Genomic DNA, 27,758 nt, shown 5'->3' on the forward strand with positions numbered 1-27,758 from the left:
GATATAAAACAATTAAAGCTCTGTTAAGGGAGTGCAGCGCTGGCGGGCATCGCACATCAGGTGCAACGGACGAACCAGCAATGGAGTGCTCTGAGCCAATGTCGTACGTATCATGAACAAAAGGTTAACTTCACGCCTTAAATGACAATCTTGTCATTTGTAAAGAATACTGCTTATCTTCCAACGGTCTTCCATTGTTTTTTTCTGGCCTCATCCACTGATCAGGTGACAGTCTTCTAGTCTTACCTATCTGTTTGTTAAAGCATCCAACAACAGAACTGTAAGATATGTCATTTTTATGTCTTCAGATAACCAGCCAATAACATAAATCAAACATTTTACACAATCTGGGCCTGTTCTTCCAGACGAATCTGGAAATAAATATTTAAACTTCCCCTCTGACTCAGACAGCTATCGTTTTGTGTCTTACCAACAAGCAACGTGGACTCCACATTGTTGCTTGTCTGACAGTGGAGAATAAATTCTCTGGCAGTAAATGAAAGGTCTTGTTGGAACATTAGCTATTCATGCACTTGTACTCCCCTGGAGGGACGGGATCAGGAATCCCACCCATTTACGAGAAAACGGTCGCGTCTCAAGGAAACTGATCCAGATCTGATGGCTCAGGGTGCGGCACGGCTTAGCTGTTTCTCTTTTACTTAAAAAGCAAAAAAACAAATCGTGCATGCTTTTCAACATTATCTTGAAAGGCATTCACTCTTTCTCTCGTGGGGATTCAGCTGTCACTCCCATTCAGAGGGACTGACATTTAAAGAAACTGTAAAGGACAGTTTAAACAAATCTGCAAGGTAAAACTGTCCCCCTTCTGAAGGTCGGCTCGTTTTGTTCCATCACTTTCATCATCAAATGGCTTCATCATATTCATCATTATCTTGATTGAAGACAAGGTGAAGATTATGTTTGTCTAGACATATGAACATACTATGTCAAATGAGAGTAGCCCACCTGATAGCCTTCTTGTACTTCATGTCAAGTCATATCAGTTTAATTTACATACCCCAGAATAAAAAATGTGTCTCAAAGGGCTTCATGTGTATGGGTTCTTCCGTATACCTTTTTAAAGCTTTTTCTTCAAGCACTTTACGTCGATAAATGCATATTTTATTACCCAACACCAAGTCAAACCCCTCAACTTGCCTTGTTTAACCACACGCTGTTTCCACTTATGAACCTCCCGGCAGAGAGACCCCATCTTTAACTCCTAAGTATCCTAAGTATCAACAACAATGCCCCCACAGCACCAGATGGAGAACCATAAATAACAGGCCCATGTGCACCCAAAAGAGTCCATAAATAGTGTAACAGTTCTGAGGGTAACGACATCGTAGGCGAGCCCCTGATCCCCCAAGGGTCCAGAGGGCCGAGAAAGCGTGTGAGCCCCTGGCTCATAACTCTCCAATGCCTTCAGTTGTTTTATGCTCTCATTAACTTGTGAGTAAATCATAGAGGCGATTTCTTCAGCTACGACCAGTGGTGGCTGTCTGGAAGCATTCTGCAGAGACAAACCAGATGTGTGGGTGGAGATGGTGTTAGACAAAGAAAGACAGAGATAAGTAGAAAGATTATTTTCCTATAATTCATAGGATTATTTTAAGTTTTTTTTCACATAGTAGGATGGAACAAGTGATAAAAAGGTTTCAGAAACCTGAGCTGAGGACTGACCTGGTTCTATCTTTGCTGCCTTGATTTGAAAACGTCCACCACCTGATGCTTAAAGCAAACAAGACCAACCTCCAGTATTCCTCTTTTATTCATGACGTTGCATTTCACACCAGACTAAATACAGTCAAGTTTTCTTGTTTGTTCTCATCCAACACTTTCTTGGTAATCAATGCGCTGTAACAACCATCTGTTACAGTCAACGTGAACCACATACAGACGCCAGACCATGAGAATTGATACATTTAATCCCTTCGCTATTGTAAAATGGGTTTGGACATGGTCATAGTCTGAGGGGTCAGGCGGTTGTTGCAAGTGTGTTTCTGTTAAACCCCCATGACTGAATCTATTTTCTGAGGCACCTATGACACTCATCTGGACCACAACAATGCCCCCTTTCTCCTCTCCGCCTCACGCTTGGCTGGCTCCTCTGAATACGACCCAGGGCGAAATAATCCATACCCCTGAACCCCCACACAGCACTCACATACACAGAAACACACACACACACACATGAATACACGTGTTGGCACTTAAATGGTCACACGTATTGGGGCTCACTAAAACGAAAGTCTCACTTCTTGGAGAATTCACAAGCACACACATGAAACTCGAAGCTTCGGCGGACACCTCCACGTGAACTCACAACTAAAACAGGCTGACCATACATAGGATACACGGGAGAACATTAAAGCTTGAACATCTCCAAGAGCTCAAATCAGAAATCAGACAACTCAGAATCACAATGCTGCCCTCATGTGGAGATCATGATCATTTCTTCCTCACGACAAGTTGAAATTAGGATCATAAAATAGGGTCCACTCTTGAATTTACCAGTGTCACATGAGGGCATTGCAAACTGAAAACAACTAAACAATTCAATCAATCCAAGACTCATTAATGTGCCATTTTTTTCGACTATACCTTGAATAGAGAAAGTAGCTCTTTAGTAAATGGCACTTTGTAGTTTAACGGTCTTGAAAAATTGTACTTTCTTGATCCTTGTTGTTCTGAGTTTGTACTCATGGTTGAATGCACTCATTGTAAGTCACTTTGGATAAAAGCTTCAGCTAAATGAAATGTAATGTAAACCGACGGTTCATTTTAACAGAATGGCAGTCGACATCATACTGACTTCACATGTCTGTGAATTTTAACTTACACTTAGCCATACTTTTATTTCATATAATTCGTTAACAGTCCATTTTGCTTCAATAGATGTTTATGTAACATAGTAGTATAATAACCTATAGCCAAAATTCAAAAATACACAATATTATGACGATGAATATCATCACAATATCAGCATCAAATTAGATTAATGTAACGTGAATCCCTCTCTTTCTCTCAGGGGTCTCAAGAGCAGTTCATAATGTAAGTGTTAATCATAGAAAAGCATGAAAAAGCCTTTGGGATGCAGGAATTATACAGATCCTTCTCGTCACACGACTACATGTTCTGAGTGAACTGCTGATAAGCAGCCGTCTGTCTAAACTAGCAACATCACGACCGTCGTCAGAGAGTGAACATACTGTAGCTGCCGTGAGGAGGGAAGGGTCCATCTGATCTGCAGCGTGTTGAAACATCCTGGTACAGTAAATAACCACAAGAACAAGTAAGAGTGGAATTTCTAACTTTATGCTTATAGACTACATATAAAAATGTTTTATTTCTGTCTATATTTCTGTAGTTTTTTATTTTACTTGATGATTGTGTGTCTACTATTAGTATACTGATAACTGATCATTCTTTAAGCTAAAGTTTTGACGTGGATATCAAAAGGTCAGATGTTCCTGCACGCTTGTTGGTATTGAAGCTATTGTTTAACGCTGTGGTACATATTAAACATATATAAGGTCCTCCTCTCACCATGTTGTCTATGCATTGATCCAAGGGGCAACACAATGACTATATTTGTGTTGTTGTCCTGTCCTTTCATGATTTGTGCTCAAGTTGTCTTTTACTATACATCTATATATTCATATTAATAAGTCATCAGAGACAGCCAGTGTTTACATCACTGTATGAGAGCGTAGTCTTACCCTAACACTGGCCCCCGGGAGCAAGTTGGTTTGTTTTGATAAGAAGTTCAAGTTCACCATTTCAACTTCTTATCTTTTCAGCCATTTAAAGGGCTGCTGCCTGAGCCGGCTCTTTGACTTGTTTTTAAAAACGTGGATTTTCTTCATCACGTTTTCATTTCACTGTTTAATTCTACGAGATGCCTGATAGAAAAATGTTGGAATATAATGTGAGACATGTTAGATAATATCCTCATTCATACTGTGTACTAAATATTATATCTTACAAAACGTTAGAACTGTTGTTTGTGCTGGTATCTTTCTAAATATCTACAAATGGCTTAAGTCACATTTCATTATCAAATGAATATTAATTCCATAAATTCTGTAACTATAACTTTCTTTTTCTATTTTTTTAAATTGAGTGCTCTTTACCAAATATTCCATTAGAGGGCGCCATTTCACAATCGTCTTTCTTAAACGTGTAAATCCAGAGTAAATATTTGTACAGAACCTCCGTCTGCACTTTATTTGATTTAGTGGACCAAGATAGCAGAGAGAACATGTGTGTGTCGAGCATGACTGTGAAACCTGTGAGGTGTGGAGTTACATGTATACATAGCAGCACTGTGGATTAGTCAGAGACCTGTTTCACTGCTGCTTTGCTTCAGCTTTGTGTCCTTAAAATAACTCAGTCTTAAACCAACTGATGTTTTACTGTAATTAATCAACACCTTCACAAGAGTTTGGCACAACACACAAGTTCATTATTCGAGCAATGCCCGAGGGGAAGGAGACAGAAAGACAGAACGACAGAGGGAATAGAAAAGAGATTATAGTGTGCGTATGAGTGTCAAGGCCACCCACAGATGAGTTTATGAGGACGAGGGTTAATCTGTCGACTCAGACAGCCGAGGCAGTGAATAGGCTGGGAGGAGGAAGAACCACGTAATCTGATGTGCCGCCTGCCGCTCACTGCAGCCAGCAATGGTCTAGACTGGGGAGTGTGCTGCTCGGGATAACCTCCCTAAATGGATTACAGGATAGCATATGTCAGTGAAAGGGCACCTGGACACATGCACACGTACCCCCCCAACACACACACACACACACACACACACACACACACACACACACACACACACACACACACACACACAGTACGAGCAGGTGCAAAACCACCAGAGGAGATTAGTCGGAAGTGCATTTTTCACCCCCTGCAAGCAGCTTAAAGTCATTACCAGCTGAGAGAGACAAGCGGCTGCATGTTTGACATTGCTCTGCCTTTTTCTCCTCAATATTGGAATTCTTTCTACCCTTTGACCTTTTACAGTCATTGCCTATCAGCTAAATGATCCCCTTTTCTTCCAGATATCTGTTTCTCTGAAGTCTGACTTCAGTATCACGTGTCTGAGAGCTGCTACAAAAGGAGGATGGCAGACGCAGAGTCAAAGGCAGACTCAGAGTCCGAGGCTCAGACTCCAGACAATACCAAGGTCTGGACTCCGGACACATCCGGGTTCGAGGTAACCGCCAACCGGCTGGAGCAGCTGATGAAGAGCATGGAGGTGCTGTTGTTGGACGTGGAGCAGCTGCGGGGCCACTGCAGCCACCAGGCCACTGAGCTGATGCGAGCGGCGGTGGACCTGAGGAAGCAGCAAGAAGAGCTAAAGGAGGGCTACTCTGAGTTGTCTAGAGACATGCAGGAGATCACGGATTCATTGGAAGACCTGTTCAGCACCAAGAGTGCCTTCGAAGCCAAAGAGAAGCAAGCACAGAAACTGAACCGGCAGCTCTGAGGGACAGAGGGACTGAGAGACTTTGTTTATGTGGTTTTGAATTTGGATGCGAGTCAAAATGTGTGTGGTGGAGGGATGAGATGCTGAGTATTTGCAGCAATGCTGTTACGGGATTCTTAAATTACATTATACCATTACATTTGTACAAATGATCATTTTTAGGTCTATATTTGACAACCACATTCACTGAACAGTAGTTATCGTTACTATTGGTGGAGTAAATATACTAAAAAGCTTACAGCCTCAATGATACCTATAAAGTTGAATCGGAACCTCTCTGTTGTAGATTTAATGTAGCTTTAACATTATTCGATTAACATGAGTATACTTTGGTGCGTTGCTTTTACACTATATTTCCATGTTATATGTCTTTCACATAAGTTATGACCTGTGCTGTGTGTCAACAAATCATTTCTCATGACTTCTGCAGTCTTTCATTTGTTTTTCACATCACAGCTATCATTTTCACTAACATTGGTCTTGACAGTTAAGACTAAAGTATATGTTCTCACTGTCGTCAGCCTGAATGGCTCCTCCAGCAATTGCGGTGCAGGAATGTTTCTCTTTATCGTTTTATAGTACATCTTACATATTCTCGTCCCATCCAGGCTCACGAAGGTATGACTAAATAGAGCCTTAGAGCAATGTTTACCTCCAACACTCTGCTGTGGCTTACTCGTCTATATTTAGTGGTTATGGGACGTGTGAAAGGGAAAAGCCGTGGCCAACGACTTTAAAAATAAATCTGTCAACACTAGTAACTTCAAGATCTCTTTCCCCCTTAATCTCACTTTGGTGGGTTTCTTATGTAATGTATGTATAGCAACCATTAAATGTGTACTATAAGAGTCTCTTCCTGTTGTTCTTTTGCATTGGGACAAACAATGAGTACCTCTGAATACACATGATGTATTTCATACACCGCTAAAATTATAGGTGGCTCTTCGTCTCACCATTTCTGTCAAAGCATTTCTAAGAATGTGCCAAGCTATGTTCATAATAGTGTATTCCAAAATTATTTGGATTTATTGGTATATCTATCCTGAATACTTTCTTAATCTCATCTTTGACTGATAGCAAAGTTTTAGGGTTCAGGGCATGACCACATGAAATGATGCCATGAACCACAGCTAAGTTTACATTTCAGACACAATGGAGAGCACACATTGTACTAGCTGGGGGTACATGCATTGAATTATATTATATTGGGCATCATAAGATTTGTAAGAACATATCATTTTCTATGCATTCAATCCAATTGTTTTACCACTTATGAGCATCCCGATAGGAACCAAAATCTTCCCCCGAAAATGTTTCACTGCTGATACGGTAACAAATATTTGATCACGAATATGAACTTCTACACATGGCGAAAAGAGTTGTAAAGAAACAACAACATCAGCAGTCATACAGCCCGAGGGTCTTGACTGGAAACCCCTCTGTTCTAAAATGACAGATATCACAGTATATATTTAACGTTAAAAATAAATCACTTTTTGGAAGGGCGGGAGGTTCTCCGAGTGGTTGAAACATGACACCTCGTGGGCTGTGGGTTTGGTGAGAAGAGAGGTTGAGGAGATAAAAATGCTGGGTGTCAGTGCCTCCCCTCACAAGTGAGGTGCACATCCCTCTGGACGGCGGGGAATCCACTTCAAGAAGGTAAGACCGAATAGGATCATGTGATGTTATTTGCTGTTTAATCTATCCGGCTAAAACACTTTAGCCGGATAGAAAATTGGTGTGTGCATCTGATGTGCATCTTTTGTTGCTGTCCTTCTCAGTAGTTGTGCAGTAGCTTCTGGTGAAAATGAACATCTTGCGAGTCCTGGGTCTCCTACAGCTGCTGGCTGGAGCTGCTTTCACTGTGAGTACCAGCTTGAACAATATTAATGTAAACCATTTGAATGTCCATGTCTTAGTACAGATGAAAACGGCAAAAAGCACTTAGAACAGTATGTTCGGAATGTATACTCTCTGACATATATTTGCCACAAAGTGGGCTCATGCATGTCCAGGGGAAGGTTTGTGGCTAAATGTTCCAGCTTCTATTTCCGTGTCTCCAGTGTGCGGTTAGTGTGTGTTAGTGGTTCGTGGTGGGCTATGCTATGGCGTGTGAGAGAGCACGATGTGTTCCAGAGGCTGAGTTGTTTTCTTTTTCAGCTGACACGGCCAACCAACGACTATTGGGGAGAGTTTGGAGCCTATGGGCCCTGCAGCCGCACCTGTGGCACAGGAGTGACAATGAGAAGCAGGAGATGTATCACTTCCAGGTGAGACACAGAGGCACAGGGGGATGGGCTGTCTCATCAATTGAATATTTTGCCACGAGGGGCTCTACTTGGATTTGTAAAAGTAGCACACTACTTTTAGGTTTGAATTTGTGCTGCTCTTCTTTATCTTGCATTGTCTTTTTGTTCATATTTATTCTTCATCAAACGTCATAATACGGTCATCATTTATAAAGTTGTGCACGTGATCTGCATCATTACAGCATAATGCATTGAACAAGAAAGACATATGCAGTAAATAACATTCTTTCCTCTCTTTTACAGGACAGATGGAGGACATAACTGCATTGGCTCCTCAAAGTCCTTCCGAACCTGTAATACACAAGTAATGATCCTATTTTTGATTTCACTCTTAATAAATTCCACCCATCCACAATCTACAATAATGTTTCCTAAAATATGCCAACAGTCCATCCTTTTGTTTTATGGCAGGAATGTCCATTTGGATCCAACTTCAGGGAGGAGCAGTGCTCGCAGTTGGACGGAACAAAGTTTCAGGGCAAAAGCCACTCATGGGTGCCTTATTATGGAGGTATCGAACATCCACCCATACCTAAATAATTACTGGTGTTATATGTAACCTCCTAAGATAACCAGAAGTGTAGGTATTTGTTAATTATAATAATTACATTTACACAATATACATAAATGGTGAGGGGCATTACTGTAAGTTACCGTGATTGTCTTCTTTCTGTATTCTGTATACAGTCTCTGTATTGAACAACAGTTTAGAGAAACCCCTGGTTCTTTTTGATCTCCTGATCTAAATACTATTTGTCCTCTAGCATCCAATCCCTGTGAGTTGAGCTGTGTCCCAAAAGGACAGAACTTCTTCTACAGACACAAACCTGCAGTGGTGGATGGGACTCCATGCTATGTGGGCCGCACTGATATCTGTGTGGACGGCATCTGCAGGGTGGGAACAATACTGGGATCCATAATATTACGACTAACTTTCAGAACTCTGCAGTAGTAATTGAAAACATTTTTTTCTCTCTCTCTCTCTCTCTCTTTCTCCCTAGATACTGGTCCATGGAGAGTTCATGGGCTTGGATGAGGACACTAACACCGTCCACTCTGCTGTTCCCGTCGCTGCTGCTCAGAGGGAAACACAAACATACATCTATAAAATTGGTGTCTATGACCAGTGCTCTGCCTCCTGCAATGGAGGCATGCAGTATCGCAGCGTGGAGTGTTGGGTTCAGGACCCAACGAACCCTCGTGTGGTGGAAGAGTCTCACTGCATCACCCAGCGCCTGCAGAGGCCTCACAGCCAGCAGGCCTGCAACATGCATCCATGTGCTGCCGAGTACAGCGTCTCCAGCTTCAGTGTGGTAAAAGCCCAAGGGAAAATACAACATACATGTATGAATCAATGTACACTTCTGCAGTATTTCTGCATGGTCCAGGAGTGGAAAACCCATCAATATCTTTGCCATAATAAACACCATTTATAGACAATGTTATAAGATTTAGCAAGTTTTGGTAAGACGTGGAGGCTACCAACTGTCTCGACTATGGTCTCATTTATCTCATCAGTATGCTGGGGTATGAAAAGTGATTTAATAATGACATATAAATGTACATTTTTTGTGGTAATGACAATTTTTGTATATCTTGTCGCATAGTGCTCGGTGACTTGTGGGGAAGGCCAGCAGACGAGGGAGGTTACCTGTGTGGGTTCAAAAGGTGAACGTCTGGCTGACCATGCCTGTAGTGGACTGGCAAGACCCCCTTCTGTCCAGGCCTGCCGCAGACCTGCCTGTTCCACACGCATCACCTGGCATGTGACTGACTACGGACTGGTACGTGAAATTTAGCTAAATAAAGAAAAGTGTTGGTGAACGTGGACTAGGAAGAAAGCTTTCCTTTCACTCCACGTGATTTACCCTCTAATGTCTTGTCTCTGCAGTGCACCAGAAGCTGTAGTGGTGGTGTGAGGGAGAGGAGAGTGGGCTGTTTTGATACCGATTTGAACCCCTACCCAGAGGCCCGGTGTGGAACAGCTACCAAACCTCTCTCTGTCGAAACCTGCAACTCACAGCCCTGTCCCACAGCACAAAGTGAGACAAATCTGAGCCAATCAACTCTTTTCGGTTTGACTGTCCGTGCTTGTTTGTGTTTAACCAATGCACTTTACATGTAGTGGTCCCAAGTGTACAGGACCCCAGGGCACATGAGACCACCATGAGAGGATTTGTACCCCATGTTCCAGAAAACCCTTCAGGTATGTAAAGCATGGAGGATGTTTTGATGGAATGCTATTCTCTTTTCTGTGCTTGATAGAAATACATGATATTACTTTTCATGTAGCTAAAGCAGTAGTAAAGAAGATGCACAAATAATAAATACACAATCAGTTATTTGAGTACAGATATTGCTTAGATTATGTAATGGCAGTAAAGAAAATGTGCCCTTCTGCTCTCTAGAAGACCATGGTTGCATTACTACCTTACCACTGAAAGTCATATTTACATTCTTAAAAATATCTATCTTAAATTAACTGCTGACAAATCTAATTCTAAACCTTAAAAACATATATAGTTTGTTCACAGGTCTATGGCATATATACAGTTTGCTTGGTTGACCATGTCTGCATATGTGTTTGCTTGCTTTAGCTTCCAGACCACAGACGCGCATCTCCTACGCTCCTGTGATTGGTCCTTACTGTGCACAGTCATTACACGGCTGCTGTCCTGATCAGCACACCTCTGCCACGGGGCCGAGGAACGAGGGCTGCTCCCAAGGCGACTGTGTTCGCACTAGGTATTACTCCTTCCTGCATCGGACTCTTTAAACCAGTAGATGACATAAATAAACACAATGACTGGTATGTGGGCTTTGATAGAAAATGTGTCCAACATTTTGTTAAATCCATCTTCCCAGATACGGCTGTTGTTTGGATGGAGTGACTCCAGCTCAAGGATTTGGAAGGGCTGGATGTCCCGAGTACCTGACAGCTGTGGTAGGAATCACATCCATGATAATGTAGATCTATTAGGCACACACTACACTTATTTTATTAATTAAAAAGAGTTTACTCTTTACTCATCCCATACAAACAGTTGTATAATTAAATTAAATTGAGTATTCTTTGGCTTTGAAGAGGCTTTGGCCAGTCTGAGAAAGTTATCAGGGTTATTACACATTTATGACAGAAAGCCTGAGCTTCAAATAGAGGGTTTTGAGTTTGAAACATGCCGGCGTTCACTGGGCAAGAAGTGTCTAATTAAAAACGCTAATCCAGTGTTTTGGGAATTTGGCAAATATACAAAATCTGGATATGTTGGCATCTGTTGCACAAGTTTTGAAAATTATGATTTTAATCTATTAATTGATCATATCACTGTAGCTCATTTTAAAACAAGAACTGAACCTATATTGTAAATGTACACGGTACAATTTATCTCTCTCTTTCTATCCTTTTTCCTAAGCAACACACACCAGCATCTGCCCCGCCACCCTCTGGTAATGTGTGCTCCATGCCTCGTGTTGAGGGCCCCTGCGATATTTGGAAGGCCCGCTTCTACTTTGACTTTGGCACAGGCAGATGTACTGAGTTCTGGTATGGAAGCTGCGAGGGCAACGCTAATAACTTTGTGACCCTGGATGCATGCCAGAGAGAGTGTGGGGGTGCGGTGGTGCCCCCACCAGCATCTCCCAGAGGGACCCCAAGGAGATCGGCACAAAGCGGTGCTTCGAGGGCAAGGTCATGACATGCTCACCAATAATACCTCCAAATCATAGGATAATCCGAGTCCCGCCTCTATGAAGTAAACCATGTGGTATTCAAATTTATGACATTCACAAACATGTAATCTAAAATGTACCTTTCATTTAAAGATTAGACTCTACATTAAAAAGTATTGTCTAACATTATCATGAACAAAACTCATGGTTTGGATTTGGTTATTGGTGGGATCTCTGTATTTTGTTTGTGATTTCTAGTATATTTTGACTTTTAGATGAGGACTATGTACAATAAAATATTGTCAATGTGATTATAAGTTCAATCATAAACCTAATCAATAAATGTTCAGCTATCCAGTTCTCTTGTCTCCACCTGCTCTTGTTTCACATGTTACTTTAATTTTATCATCTTTTTCATTAAACTGTCATTGAGTTTTTTTCTGAACAAAATACAATGGTGTGATCATATGAAATGGTAGACTGGTCAAATACAGTCAGTATTGCATTTTGTTTTACTTAACAGTAATAAACAGTAGTGGCCAGCTACAACACTGCAATACTCCACATTGATGCATCAATAATAAGCAATATAATATATAGAATGCCATTTTGCCACTAATAAACAATACCAAAGTAAGATGTTAATGAAATGCTTTATTTGTAATCGAGTATTCCTCTTTATGGAATCAAAACTTTAAAGGATGTAAATGTTTTTCCAACCAAAAACCTAATTTATCATCATGAGAAGTCACATTGATTCTGTATTTTTTAAGGTACAACTTTTATTTTGAAAGCAACACTTTATTTTGAACGCACCTCGCTTCACAACCGGAAGCGTCTTAATTCATTTCCTCTGAATATTTTCCCCTAAACAGCTAACAGTTTAGCTACGTTGCACGGAGAATCGAGAAGCATTAAACACTGATTTAGTTTCAGTTTTTCATCTACAACAAATAGACAGGGTCTGCAGTCAGCAAAAACATGGTAAAGGTGTTTAGTTTTACGCTTTAAGAGGTGACGATACGTTGTATTCTCTATATTAACTGTTAGCTCCTGTTAATCCATCACAGCTAAGCTAACGCTTCGAGCATCACGCTGAACGTTAACGTGTATTTTTTTTTCCTCCAATTTCTTATGGTTCTGTAAGCACGTAATGTAACGTTAACGCACAATTTACTATTTGTATGTGTTATCCTGAATGTGGACGAAGTAACTTATTTTGTCAGAGATTTAACGTGCAGCTATTGCGTCAAAGTTACAGTCGGATCTGTTTCTAAACTACCGACGTTTGAAACCCTCTTGAGAAAAGGTTACTCGTGACGAGTCGGAGCAAGATATAAAACTGCGCATCAATAATTTAGGGGGTGTGGAGAAATATCAAGAGCTGGATTTATTGTGTTTTTAATGCTATTAATCATCTTTCCAGTCGCACACAATTTTGCTTGTCCAACCAACCAAGAGACCCGAGGGCCGCACTTACGCTGACTATGAGTCGGTGAATGAATGTATGGAAGGTACGTGTTCAGCTGTTTGACAATAGTTTTCCCTTATATTTGGTTTATTGATATTATTATTTTTTGTCTCATTCTTAAATATATATTGATCAATTTACACTTTAGGGTCTGTTTGAGGCAACGTGAATGCTATTTGCCGCCCATCTGTATTAACATATTTAGTTTATATGTACGATTTTAGATTCTTTTTGTTTTAATTACGATGGTTTTGCTTCAATTCAGCATGTTTTTGCACCTTTCTTCTAGGTGTTTGCAAAATGTATGAAGAGCATCTTAAGAGGATGAATCCAAACAGTCCCTCCATCACTTATGACATTAGTCAGTTGTTTGACTTTATTGATGACTTGGCAGATCTGAGTTGTCTTGTGTAAGTATAATGTGGCTTATCAATTTGAATGAAAGCTAACCTCATATTGATCACTTCCAGTAAAAAATATGATTTTAAATTTGTATACAGGTACAGAACTGACACTCAAACATACCAACCATACAACAAAGACTGGATCAAAGAAAAGATATATGTCCTCCTGCGGCGTCAGGCTCAGCAGGCAGCAAAGTAAAGGCATGAGTGTGGAGTTGTCCGGCGACACACACTGGGAAGGAGTTTATACTGCACTGTATTTCCACGGTGTCTTGAAGATCTTTGTACAAGTATTGTCAGTTTGACTTGGGGGAGGGGAACGGGGGTACATATATTTTACTCTACACAGGGAAATGAAGGGCGTTAGACTGGGGGACAGACATTTGAGGATTTATATAGAAATAGAGTCCTGTTCTGCAGCATACCTATGTTTGTTACACTGAGATCAGAGTGGGGCTGCAAGGACTAACTTATTGACTGAAAGATTTGTGTTTGCCGAAATGCTTCACAGGTTGGGTAAAAACCTTTTTTGTTAATTATTTAGTGGTGTGCTTTCAGTTTTCCTAAAAGTTATGTGACTTTTTTTTGATGTACCTTTACTGGCCTGTTGGATTTGAAAATGCTGTGGATTTTAATTGCAGATGCTTCATTTTTGAATGACATAAATGTCTCCAGACTGAGGAACTCAATGTAACAGATTCTAGAAAATTTATTTTCCACAATTCATCTATTATTATATTATTGTCACTATATCCTTCCATTGTGATGTAAAATCTTTTTTTTTTACATTGTTTTACGTAGTACATGATTTCGACTATCCACTCTGTTTTCTTTGATTTTAACAAAATAAACTATTGTTTTCTGACCAGTTTGCCATTTGGAGTTTTATTGCAACAGTTCACACGGTGAGGAACACATACCTTCATGTTTTTTAGTATATAAATTTCTGGTTGACAAGGATGTACATGTGGATTTATGTATGTGTCAAAATGCTCCAATACTGGTTGAATATGATGCAAATATTGAGTGCTGGATGGTAAGTTACATGAAGGGTAAAATCAGCTTTTTGCTGATAACCATTAGAAAAATGAAGTTCTAAACCGTTATGTTACTGTCTCTTTAAATGTGGCGGACTGCCCTGTTGTTGCTGTGCTGGAAACCCCGTACTGACTCTGAAGGGACCCAAGATGGCTGAATACTCACGGGGGGGGCAGTTAGCAATTATCTGAGCAAGACATCGGAAATGAATGGCATATAGCATTCTAATGTAAAGCGTAACCCTGAAATAATTATACAACTATCTTTCGTTGGTTTGCATACTTTTTGGGATGCATGAATACCAGAAAGGAGAGCGTGGTCTCTCCGCGGCCCCGAGCCAGAACATGGCGGAACACTTGGGGTAGAAATAGCAGCTAATACTAGCTAGCTGGCGTATTACTCAGTCAGAATTAGAGACATTTGTCGAGGGTAAACACTGTATCGTCGGTCCGCAAGTGTAAAATAATGTTATCGGTGCACGGCACTGGACATTTTGCTTCAAATAGTTGTTTAACGTTGAATATATGGAGCGGAGGCACTTGGAGTACTGCTAGCTCGGTAACGCGTTAGGTTTTCTAGCTAACGCAACTGGCTAACGTTGCCCGCAAGCGTACAAACTGTTCTAATAAGCAAGTCGTTTATTTTCAGCGTTCAAGATTGTAACGGTGGGGCTTATTGTAAATACTCCCCTCTCGACTGTGTGCGAGGATTTCCCAATGTCTGTCTGTCCTCGTTTTGTCGATTAACAAGTTAGCTAACGTCAATGCCCTCCGCACTGTAAATTGAAGTGTCGTTAGCTACGATGGTGGCGCGTTGCCTTCAACCCTGGCAAGATACGTTTTGAGGCTCTCGTGAAAATAAACCGATATTGTGGTTTATGCAGAATCGATCGGACAATCTTCCTGGATACTAGCGTGGGTGTTCCGCTTTTACGCTCCTTCAAAGAAGTGATTGCTTGCTTGACCCCTGACACTGACGTTAAGGCAGTTGAATTAACGTTAATAATACTGCACTGTACAAGTGATCAGGTGTAAGGGGTGAAGCAGACACCCTGTGAAAGTCAGGACGGTCCGGAAAGGGGAAACCGGTCACAACTACCTGCGAGGATGACGGACACTCGTCGACGAGTCAAAGTCTATACTCTCAATGAGGACAGACAGTGGGATGACCGTGGAACCGGCCACGTCTCCTCGGGCTATGTGGACAGTCTGAAAGGCACGTCTTTACTGGTGCGAGCAGAGAGTGATGGTAAGACAAAGCAACGATGTAAAGCAAGAGTGATGGCATATGTCAAGTTACAGAGGTGTTTTCGACAATTGTAAAGTAGCTCAATACTTACTATATGTAAACAATACCTTACACACGCTTGTTTTGATCAGCTTGAGCCGTGTATGTAAACCTATGATAGATAACTTAATTAGATCCTAACCTCCCTTCTCATGAGTCATTTAACAACACCTTTGTTTTTCACCTGACAGGTTCTCTACTGCTGGAGTCCAAAATCAATCCAAACACAGCCTACCAGAAGCAACAGGTCAGTACATAGCATGGCACAGTATGCTCATCTAGAATATGGATTTATTTCCCTGCCTACTTATTCTAAATTGGCATTTTTTTTCTTTTGGAAAGGATACTTTGATCGTATGGTCAGAGGCAGAGAATTATGATCTGGCACTCAGCTTCCAAGAGAAGGCTGGCTGTGATGAAATCTGGGAGAAAATATGCCAGGTAGCTGCACTGTCTTTGTGTGGGTGTGTGTTTGTCTGCTCTGTCTGCGTATGTGTTTGATATCAAGTGTGTTTTGGCGTTGCTGCTGATAGTTTTTGGAACTCGTCACATTGTATTTCAATCGTATGTTTGTCTCATTGTTAAGGTTCAGGGAAAGGACCCATCAGTGGACATTACCCAGGATGTAGTCGACGAGTCTGAGGAGGAACGCTTTGACGACATGTCCTCGCCAGGTCTGGAGTTGCCGCCATGTGAACTGAACCGCTTGGAGGACCTGGCAGAGGTGGTGGCCTCCTCACTCCCATCACCACTGCGGCGTGAGAAACTGGCACTAGCCGTGGAGAACGAGGGCTACATTCGCAAGCTCCTGGAACTGTTTCGTGTCTGTGAGGATTTGGAAAACAGAGAGGGACTGCATCACCTGTATGAAATCATTAAAGGCATCTTCCTGCTTAATCGTACTGCACTCTTTGAGGTTATGTTCTCCGAGGAGTGCATCATGGACGTCATTGGTTGTCTGGAGTTTGATCCGGCACTTGCGCATCCTCGGCGGCATCGGGAGTTTCTAACTAAGACGGCCCGTTTTAAGGAAGTGATCCCCATCTCTGATCCGGAACTGCGTCAGAAAATACACCAGACGTATCGGGTGCAGTATATTCAGGACATGGTGTTGCCCACGCCCTCTGTTTTTGAGGAAAACATGCTGTCCACCCTGCACTCCTTCATCTTCTTCAACAAGGTGGAGATTGTGGGCATGCTACAGGTGAGATAGGTGGATGTATTCTACGGTTTGCTAGTGACTGGTATTTGTTGTTGTTTTCAAATGAGATCTGTGCACCACATTTTCCTCTAAAAACCATCTCTCCAAGCAAATAATACAAAAAGTATTTAATGTACAAACTTTACGGAATGATAATCCTGCCATAACATCAAAAAGGCATACATGAGAGAAAATGTTTTTTTAAATAGTGTTGTGCCACAAGGGCTGGAAATTACAGTAATTGTAGGCTTTGTTCAAAGGTTTTAATTTAGGCTGATTTAGCTTTACCCAGTCTGAGTTTGTCTCCTAGTCTTTTATGGTCATGTGACCTTTGTGTTTTTGTACTGTGTCAACTCAGCAGTGTTTATGTATGGCTGTCTCCATAGAGATGGGGAAGTGTTGTGTAAATCAGTTATGCTGCGCTGTTGTCTCTGGTACACTGGGCTTTGTGGAGTTCTGAAGTCACCTCTGAAACACCACTGATGTAGACCGTTTCTTATTCTGTCTTGTCACATGAACGTACCATGTGTTTTGTTTATTTAAACAAGCACTTTATTTACTAGACTGCAGATCATATTGAAGAACTGAGTTAGTGTAAAGAATCTTATGTTCACAGCCCTTTGGGACTCTTTAGAAAATCCACAAAAAATGTTATGTGGTAGTTTTTAAGACTTTTTTACATGCAGTAGATTTTCTTTGGTGTAAACTGTAACAGTTATAAATAACAGTGAACAGAATATACATGTCTCTGATACTGCTTGTAAATTAAATCAAAAATGATGCTTATAATGCCAAATTCTGTTGCACTATAACTTCAAAGTAAGTCACAGTAAATATTGTGGATATTACTTGTGTTTCCTGGTAATTTGTATTTGACACATTGTACATCAACAGCAACATGGTAAAAGATGGTAATAGATTAAAAGGAATGCACAATTGGCCCAGGATGAGTGTGAGGGTCATGGGTGATGTTTCCATATTTTGATTTGTTGACCCTCTATGTGATACTCTCCTCTTATCTCCCTTTTTTTGTGTCAGGATGATGAGAAGTTCCTGACAGACCTCTTTGCACAGCTAACAGATGAGGCTACAGATGATGACAAAAGACACGAACTGGTATGCCAGACCTTCAGAAATGATTAATCAAATATTGTTCTTTTTTATCCTTTTTCCTTGTTTCATAGAGTGGTGGTTTGTTTCCTCCTTTATAGGTGAATTTCCTCAAGGAATTTTGTGCATTCTCACAAACGTTACAACCTCAAAACAGAGACGCCTTCTTCAAGACATTGTCAAACATGGGCATTCTACCTGCACTAGAGGTCATACTGGTGAGTGCAGCAAAGTTAACATGAATCAGTCAATATCATCAGTAAAGATGATATTGCGAGTGTTGGCATGATGTTCAACTGTGCATCTGTTCCCTCCAATGCTATTCTGCACACCACAATCACATCTTGTTGTCTTTACCTGTCATAGTAAATTAATTTGGGACCGTGAAGACTTTTTCAAGATTTTGTGATTTTTGTGTGCAGCACTTGTTCAAAGTGAATGACATTAAACAAGTTTAAGTATTTAGTTTAAAGGTATTTAAGTACTTCTCATATTGACACCATTTTTTTTATTTAAGCAAATTAACTTAAAAACCGATAAAATATATTGTTTTTGTCTGTATAATTCTAACATTTGAGAATTACAATATATTGATCATACATCGGTAACTACACACACAATTAAAAATCAATCATAAGGATGGCTGCTGTGGTTTGTCATGATATTATTTGATCTTAAGGAGCATCTACTGTTTTTCAGCTGTATTACAGCTGAACTCTCCTCACAAGTTTTGTTAAACACTTATCGACTGGGGCATCTGATGATACCTAAGTTTTCTGTCAGGAATGCACACTTTGGCTGACTCTTGGCACTGCAATCCTGTTCAAATATGTTTGAAGAAGGATGAGTTATGTGTAGATGACGTAAATGCAATGAGTGTTGATTTAGCTGAAAACCTGAGTTGTACAGATGCAAAAAAAAAAGAATAATAGACAGAAGCTGCAATGTTTGTGTATGTGGTGGGGTGGGGAGTACACAGCCTTTTTAAAGAGAGGATGCACTTGTACCACTTTTCATTCAAGGATGATTCACTAATTGCTGAAGCGATTTGATCACAGATCAGCAGAATTCACTTTGAAGTGTTTTGTGTGGATGTATTATGTCACATTGTGACCATGAAGAGGACCAACTTGATTTACAGCTGATTCAGTTTTGACTCAGAAGTGATTTTGGGCCGTATCAAAAACCACAAACAAAACACAATACATTAAAACACCCATGTACTGTAAGGTCCTCGAATCTATCACAATATGCATTTTTTTCCTCAGAAATTTGCCATAACACAGATTTCTATAATGTACAAACAGTATTAGTTTTGCCTTTTTTAGTACCAAGAACATTTTTTGTTTGGAACAGTTACTTTGTCTTTGCTACCACACCATTGACTGCAGAAGTGCGAACAAGAATGAATCTGACACAAGACAAGTTTCACTACCAAACAAACCCAACATCTGACAATGCATTTAGTTATGTTATTGCATTTGTGGCTAGTTCACCGTACAACCCATTATCCAGTGACTCAAATCTGTGAAAAAATTAACCATGGACAGTGGCATTCAGGGAAAAATATTTAAACAAATGTATAAAACAGATTGAAACATCAAATGGTAGTTTTATTGCCAACATATACTCATATTTGGATATATGTGTACTTGCTACATGTCACACAGGCCTACACCTTTACGCATACAGTCGTTTGTGAAAGTAATTCCTGCTTCCTCTCTTCGTGTCCACTTTCACCCTTCTGAAGTAAACTAAGAAGAAAACAAAAAAAACAATTCTTGGTCAAATTAAATGCAGTTGGGTCTGTTTTTGATCACTTTTGTTTCCGTTTAAAAAAAATAGATGAAACAAGACTATATTGATCTTTGAGGGAAGATTAACAATCCACTGATGGATATATTTCATGTTCATGAAACAGGGAATGGATGACGTTCAGGTGCGTGGGGCAGCCACAGATATTTTCTCTTATCTGGTGGAGTACAACCCCTCCATGGTACGAGAGTTCGTCATGCAGGAGTCTCAGCAGAATGATGATGTGAGTACATGAACAAAGTTGAGTCAGAAATATCAGAGAATGATATGCATCTTTCCTCCACACGGTGGATTTGTGTTACTAATGATTGATTATTGTCCTTCCAGGACATCCTCCTGATCAACCTGATCATAGAACACATGATCTGTGATACAGACCCAGAGCTCGGTGGAGCAGTGCAGCTGATGGGTCTGCTACGGACTCTGGTGGACCCTGAGAACATGCTGGCTACTGCAAATGTAAGTTTGAGTGCTACTCCTATACACATCAGCTTTTTACCGACAGTGACTTGACATTAAACCTGACTACATGATTCATAGATCCAACTGGTCCAGAAGCAATATATATATATATATATATATATATATATATATATATATATATATATATATATATATATATATATATATATATATATATATATATATATATATATATGAGATTATATGTGTGTGACATATATGTTGCATGTTTGTTGTAGAACATATGTTGCATGATATAAAATTACTGCAGACAATATGTGTGTGAGACTGAGCGTCTTGTTTGATTGTCTCTCTCCCCAAGAGAGCACTTTAATACTTTGCTAAACCTTAAAAAATTTGAGCAAGCTCTAGTTGCCAGATCTATTTTGTAATCAATAGCTATCACCAACTCACACATCCTATTGTGCAACTTGCCCACAGTGGCGGTGTACAGCAGTACACCGACGTGCAAAACTGACACCAAGTTGGTTTCAGTTTTGGCCAGAGCTTTGCACCTTGACCATTGCCTTAATGTTTGATATTGATTAGAACGTACATTTTTACACAATGCTTGATTTGTGTTTCTAAGTTTAAAAAAAATAGTCTTTCTTTTTTCTCCCCCAGAAAACGGAGAAGACAGAGTTCCTGAGCTTCTTCTACAAACACTGTATGCACGTCCTCTCAGCTCCACTGCTGGCCAACACCACAGATGATAAACCGAGCAAAGGTATTATATACCTGCGATGTGTGTGTGTACACTTGGGCCGGTTTAGTAAATACAACTTTGACTTTAATGTACAAGTATTCCATGTTGCCTACTTTCTTCATTCTTCTATTAGATGATTTCCAAACATCCCAGTTGCTGGCCTTGATTTTGGAGCTGCTGACATTCTGTGTTGAGCACCACACGTATCACATAAAGAACTACATCATCAACAAGGACATTCTCAGGAGGGTACTGGTGCTCACGGCCTCCCAGCACGCATTCCTGGCACTATGTGAGTCACATGGTTATTTATATGTCACGTATTTTGTTTTTGTTGTATTTGTTTTTGTTGTATGGACTCGTGTATCTGAAGAAATAAAGTCTAACTACAACTACATACAATCACTTTAATGCTTAGTACCTGTCAACTCAGGACAGCATTTTGAAATTTATTACAGCTAATTTTTTAATTATTTAGTTATGAGCCTAGTATTCATCTTGTTTCTGTGTTCAGGTGCTCTACGCTTCATGCGGAGGATCATCGGTCTGAAGGATGAATTCTACAACCGCTACATCATGAGAAACTTTCTCTTTGAGCCCGTCATCAAGGCCTTCCTCAACAACGGCTCTCGCTACAATCTCATGAACTCAGCTATTATTGAGATGTTTGAGTATGTCCGTGTGGTGAGTATCTTTTTGAACTTTCCCACAATTGTTTTCTTTAGTTAACATTGATAGTGTCCATGTTTTTCCATTTTGGGCAAATTGATTATAAGCCAGCCAACCCCAAAGTGAAAACGTGTATACATTAGAGATGTCCACACAGAAAGTGACATCAAATATAAGAGGCCCTTTCCTTTTAGTCCTGCACTTTATTGACTGAATTAACTTCAGCGCTGCATTTCAAAGCACTATCCAGTTTAAGAGGCTCGAACATTTTAGTTAACCGGTTGTCAATGGCTAACCGTTGACATCCTTATGGTATGTGACATTTTTTCAATTTTATTTTAACTTGTTTGGTGTGTTCTCCCCTCTCTGTCTCTTCCTGGCTCTTTTTTATCCACACTTTATTCTTCTTCTTCTCTCCTCTCTCTATCCTAAACTCTCAACTATTTCTTTTACCTTTTTTTTTATACTTTCCCCCCTCATTTTACCCGACCTATTACTGTGTCTCTACACTCCTCCTCCTCTCTCATCCCATTGCCCCTAGGAGGACGTGAAGTCTCTCACTGCTCATATAGTAGAGAACTACTGGAAAGCGCTGGAAGATGTAGACTACGTCCAAACGTTCAAGGGCCTAAAGTTGCGGTATGAACAGCAGCGAGAGAGACAAGACAACCCCAAACTGGATAGGTGAGTACACCAAGGCTGCTCCACTGCAACTATTATACAATCACTAGAGATTTAGTGATTGTGAATACTTTGTTTTGTGAGGGTGTTTCACAATAAGTGGAACAAACAATGTCATAACTTTTATTGATTTACTATAAAAAATACCATTTATATTGTTTCTGGTGTGAATTGTGACTTTTATTATGTTTATTTGATAATCAGCCACTACACATTGCAATCAATAAGGAATAGTTCATTATTATTGTGTGGCACCTTTTCATACCAATGTGAGGGCTTCCACAATTCTTGGTCATAATATAGCCAAAATCTTTTACAATTGTAATGATTTTTTCCTGATTTGATCTTCTCCAGTATGCGCTCCATCCTGAGGAACCACCGCTTCCGTCGTGATGCTCGGACACTGGAAGATGAAGAGGAGATGTGGTTCAACACGGATGAGGATGACCTTGAGGATGGTGAGGCAGTGGTTCCTCCCTCTGACAAGATGAAGAGTGAGGAAGACCTCATGGAGCCTATAAGCAAGTTCATGGAGAGAAAGAAATGTACGTATGGCAATGCATCGTTTTCCACCTTCAGTAAATGCTTATATGCTGGAGAAAATTACACTTTGTATTTACTGCAGAACAGAATATTTGTTCTAATAAAAAGTTTATGTGATAAATAAACTTGTTGTTATAGTTATTTGCCATTTACTATCTGATTTTGTTGAAGTGCCGCTTTGGGTGCATTAATCTTTGATATACAGTACTTTTGGTGGTCAAATGTTTTGGACGGTACATTGACATCCTCATTTACCTGATGCATTAATATGTCTAGGTACTCAAAAGACATTTGTCTGCATTTTAGAGTATGATGTACAGAAAACTGTATGTGCAGTTATTTGCTTGATTCCAGATGGTTGTACTTACAATGTGTAATGTAGAACTGTTCAAAAAGGATTGTTAACGGTCCTTTGTTGGTTTAAAAACAAACAATAGAAAAGAAATGTCTTGTAAAAGCAAGTGCTGACATTAGTTCAACCATGAAGTCGTAAACTACTTTAAAATGGGGATATTGACTATTTTTGTCCACCTCTTCCTCTCAGTGAAAGACACAGACGACAAAGACGTACTGGGGAAGTCGAGCTTATCAGGCAGACAGAACCCAAGCTTCAAGCTCTCCTTCTCTGGCTCTACTAAAACCAGCCTGTCCAGCCCTCCATCTGCCTCATTGAACCCAGGTTCTCCAGGATCACCTGGTTCTCCAGGGTCAGGGGCACGAAGCTCACCGTCCACCACAGCTGTAACCACAAAGGTACCTGTCCGCATTTTATTGCTAAAGATGGGGGTCATAACTTCAATTTTTTAGTGAAGACAGTCTGCTTATATTTAAGTGCTATTGAGATTTCTGTTCAGTATAAAATACTACTTCACTGAAAGGAAGGAAAGATTTGCTGATTTTTTTCACCATGAATCTTCACACTTTAACTGTTAATTTTCACACAACTCCCACCATCCTTGAAGTGCATTACAAAGAATAGTCATCACCCCCAGTGTGCAATTGGACTGTACAAATGTTACTTGTCGACTATTTAGAAAGGAGGGATAGAGGGAGAGAGGCTAAGAATGGCACATGAATAATTGATTAACAGAAGTGTGTAGCGGTGCGTTACATTCACTAAAGTAGCTTTTAAGTAAATTGTACTTGTCAGAGTAGTTTTAATGCAGCTGGCTGTTTAGTCTTAATTGAGGAGATCTTTGGAGAACAATTATCATCATTGCTGGTTAGCTGACCCCAGGTCTGCTGGCACACTGTAATCCTAGTCTCCACATGGCCTTTATAAAGCAGCATAGCTGAAGCTAGAGAACTAATTATCTTGAGCTAATTGTAGTGTATTAGCAAATGTGTGGTTAAGAAGTAAATCAAGAAGAACAGTTAATGTCATGGCTTTTTATAATATCGCCACTGCTATTTACAAACAAATGAACAGCGTGCAATGCAACAGGTGCCGGTTGTGAATGCTGATCTGAAGTCTGTGCATTTGAGAACCGTGTGTGTCTGTTGTGTGAACGCTCACGTTTCATAGTGTGTCATGCAGTATATCATGCTTACAAACTAATGGTGTGCAAGCAGTGTACATTTATTGAGTCATACTCATTGATGTAGCTTGATGAAGAGACACAGATTTTAGGAATATGACTAATTGGAGCGGATGATAACATTTTTGATGTTTGTTTTGTCTTCAGGGAGGTTTAGTGGGACTGGTGGACTATCCTGATGATGATGACGACGAGGATGAAGAAGAGGAGGAGGATGGGGAGAGTAAAGAGGACCCTCTGCCACCTTCGAAGAAGTCCAAACTGAGTTCCTAAAGAAGCTTCACTGTCCCAGCCTGTGCTCTGCTCGGACAGTTTCAGCTCATAGACCTTAAACAGGAATGATCAAACTTGTAAACAGATTGAATGAATGAGCGCCGCCCCTCGCTGTCAGCGGGCAGCCAAAAGAGGAGCAGACTGTGAACAGATACGAGGCCTCCTCAGACTAGCCCACTTCCTACAAGTGCCAATCGGGAAACCAGGAGTCGAAAAAACAAAACGTCTGACACGTGTGTCAGACGTTTGAATGTTGGGGGAGAAAAAAATTCACACTCAATAGATCGTCAGCAGACTCAGAGACGGGTTGGAGTTTGGTTATTTAGCAACTGGAGGAAACGACCACATACAAAACATGTACACAGACTGAAATCCCAGAGAGCTTTCGGGCTCGGACCATAACCCACTGCCCCCCGCCCCCCACTCAGGGAAGGACATCACAGCGGCCCGAATGGGTTGGCCAGTTCAGACCCAGAACCACCACTCACACCCCCCTCCTCTTCCTCTGCCTCTTTCTCCTCAGAATTCACCTTCCTCCTTGTTTCCACCTACTTCTTTTTCTCCTATTCTCCTTCCTCCTTTCTTTGTCTGTTGCTTTTTTCAACCTTTTTTTTAAGTTAGTATATAGGACCAGACGGGAGGCAGCATGTGGCAAAGAGCTGTCCTTGTTGTCGTTTGATGATGTCATCAGTGTTGTCGTTCCTCAGCGGACGTTCTTTCTCTGAAGAGAAAAAAAGCCAGCAGTTTCTTCATAAATTTCTTTTTGTTCTCTATTTGTCTCTCAATCTTTCTCCTGTTTTTTGTAAATGATGACAAAAAAGACCTGCCTTTAAATGTTCAGGACGTTTTCAGTCACACTTGAACAGGTTTTTAAAGACCTCAGTAGGTGAGCTAGTTTTACCCTTTTTGCCCTTTGAAACTGCAGATTTTTTGGAGAATTTGTAATCCCGTCTTGATTAAAGATTGAGTGGAATTCTAGATGTGATGAATTTTGTCATATCTTTTCATTTCTTTCCTTTTACATGAGTGTACACTTAGTTGTTCAGAATATTTGGGACCATTAAAATGATCTTTGCTGTAAGATGTCCTACTACACTTTGTCCAAAAAACTCAAGTGTTTCATTGCTGCATCCTTCTCTTAGTGATCGTGTGGGTTGCCTTCGCTCCACAAGAATTTGACCCTATAATTGCAGCACAGAAGTTGCCGTTGGGTTCAACATGGTTCCACAAACCATTATACAGCAACTCATCTCCACTCTGAAGATTAAAGATCTCCAATCCCTTATACTGTACAAATGTGAAATTTCAGTGTACATTTTCATACTTTAAAACATGTCTGTTAATTCCAGAACAAATTGATGTTGTGAAACCATGTACATGAGGAAATATATGGTCAAATGTTTGTTGCCCCAGAACAAACTCCTATTGTTGATTTGACTCAACTTTTAAGATCAATTTCTAACACTACTTTTGTTTAATTTTTCGGCTGTGCCTCAGTTGTTGATGTCGTCATGCTCCACCAGGTGGCACTCCAAGTCCATAAAAGAAGTATTAAGAGACGTGTGTAATTCTTACAGTTAATATGTTGATGATGTTGTCACTTTGGCATAACCTATTAACTCTGAAAACTTATAAGCATTTGACGCATCTGTTGCCCAAAGCACTGGTTATACATATCATAGTTAGTCTTAGTCTTAGATTGATAGGCTTGGCTCATCACTTTGAAGATGTTAACAATTTAAAAAGAGTGAATATATATATATTTACCAATCACTTTGCATTCTGGAGGTTAAAAACAACATTGTGTTGCAGTGAAAGATGATACTTAGAAGTGTGCTCTTTATGCAGATGATTCACAGTTTTCTACGTGAGCATATTTTACCTACATTTAACTGACCACCATGGTTTGTGTTATTCACTTTGAGAAACGGTAGAGTTGACATGCTCGTTTAGTATCAAACGAAAGCCACAACACACTCGTAGACCTTAAAGTGTATTTCTTTATTTATTTTTTTTACAATGAGTGAAAAATAGTTTATGAAACATGTCAGCCCCTCCCAGCTCATGTGGTCACCTCAGTGGGAGTTTGAGTACGACTCCAAAACAAACAGCACTGAGGCCACCAAGGACTCACTGTGTTGTCCCTCCAAGTGCATTGTGGCCCTCAAAACACTGCTTATTAATTATAAAAGCCAACAGAAGAGGATCACTCGGCACTCAACGCCTATTGAGGCTCCATTCACATGAAAGCCATCAGCAGACAACGGCAGCTTTTCAGGAGCTGCCCTCCCTGCCAGCCTCCGTTTGCTCCTCAGCAGGAGTGTGGCAGAGAGAGAGTGTGTGAGTGTGAGTGTGTGATCTCCCTCTTTGCCACTGGAGAGGCCAGCCTGCTGCTGGTGCCAGCCACTGCACCACCAGAGCACCGGCTCCACTTCCAGTGCCAAGGCGCTCACCCGGCTCTGCCCGCCTGTCTGTCTGCGAGACTGAAGAGTCCCCATCGGTGACACGGCTGTCCAGCTTCCTGCTGGGCCCATGAAAAGCCTCTTTGACAGCTCTCTTTGATTGGCTCGGCTCCCCGAGCGTCCAGGCTGCCGCTTATCAACTGTATCTGATTGATCACATCAGTGGATATATATGCGGGTGATAACGCTCACACAGCGGCGTGTAATCGGGAACTGCAAACAATATTTTGTCTCGGGGGATAAGTTGTGTACTTGTTTTGTTTTTTTAAACCATAATTGTGTATTGTAATCTAGGGAGAAAAAAAGGAAACAATTATCCTGCCGCCACCCTCCCCTATACTTACTTAGCAACATTCTCCTGCAAAACTAATAATTAGTTTATATTTTACTGTAGCCCATTTAGTCTCAAATAATATTAATTCTTGAGCTTGACAGTTCATTCTTGACCTCGGAAATTGCAAGTGACAAAAACAACCCCAACTCAAAGTCTACTTACTTGCTGGTTCTGGAGCTTTTGACCTTTTGTGATGCAAAGAAATGTTTTACTGTTCAGTTTTGTACATTTGAACCGCTTCCTGTCTCAAGAACTGGAGCACATGGTGTCAGAGACAGTGAGTTAG

At 40.6% G+C, this 27,758-nt stretch overlaps 3 protein-coding genes across 4 annotated transcripts; all 3 read left to right on the top strand.

The window, feature by feature from the left end:
* The first annotated feature begins 7,605 nt into the window (after nt 1-7,605).
* On the top strand, nt 7,606-10,585 carry paplnb (papilin b, proteoglycan-like sulfated glycoprotein). Its single transcript, XM_068577530.1, has 9 exons — nt 7,606-7,612; nt 7,661-7,770; nt 8,221-8,320; nt 8,610-8,704; nt 8,811-9,122; nt 9,417-9,593; nt 9,701-9,851; nt 9,935-10,015; nt 10,407-10,585. Exons 1-9 carry the CDS (start codon nt 7,606-7,608, stop codon nt 10,583-10,585), a joined length of 1,212 nt encoding a protein of 403 aa, XP_068433631.1.
* Nucleotides 10,586-12,310: 1,725 nt separating this feature from the next.
* On the top strand, nt 12,311-14,218 carry erh (ERH mRNA splicing and mitosis factor). The gene is made up of 4 exons (XM_068577142.1): nt 12,311-12,462; nt 12,905-12,992; nt 13,239-13,359; nt 13,450-14,218. The coding sequence occupies exons 1-4, from the start codon at nt 12,460-12,462 to the stop codon at nt 13,550-13,552; spliced, it is 315 nt and encodes a 104-aa protein (XP_068433243.1). The 5' UTR covers nt 12,311-12,459; the 3' UTR covers nt 13,553-14,218.
* A 311-nt stretch (nt 14,219-14,529) lies between these two features.
* smek1 (SMEK homolog 1, suppressor of mek1 (Dictyostelium)) lies at nt 14,530-25,771 on the top strand. Of its 2 annotated transcripts, none has more exons than XM_068577038.1 (15): nt 14,530-15,639; nt 15,870-15,925; nt 16,021-16,119; nt 16,265-16,882; nt 17,918-17,995; nt 18,091-18,207; nt 19,911-20,027; nt 20,132-20,263; nt 20,891-20,993; nt 21,106-21,264; nt 21,487-21,656; nt 22,183-22,325; nt 22,677-22,867; nt 23,410-23,618; nt 24,551-25,771. In XM_068577038.1, exons 1-15 carry the CDS (start codon nt 15,498-15,500, stop codon nt 24,674-24,676), a joined length of 2,460 nt encoding a protein of 819 aa, XP_068433139.1. In that variant the 5' UTR covers nt 14,530-15,497; the 3' UTR covers nt 24,677-25,771. The 2 variants fall into 2 exon arrangements, with proteins under 2 accessions (XP_068433139.1, XP_068433140.1); XM_068577039.1 differs by having other exon boundaries at nt 22,186-22,325.
* The last annotated feature ends 1,987 nt before the right edge of the window (nt 25,772-27,758 follow it).

Source organism: Clinocottus analis, unplaced genomic scaffold (genome assembly GCF_023055335.1).
Source record: "Clinocottus analis isolate CAN_PGR_092001 unplaced genomic scaffold, fCliAna1.0.p SCAF_15, whole genome shotgun sequence".
Classification (NCBI taxonomy): Eukaryota; Metazoa; Chordata; class Actinopteri; order Perciformes; family Cottidae; genus Clinocottus; species Clinocottus analis.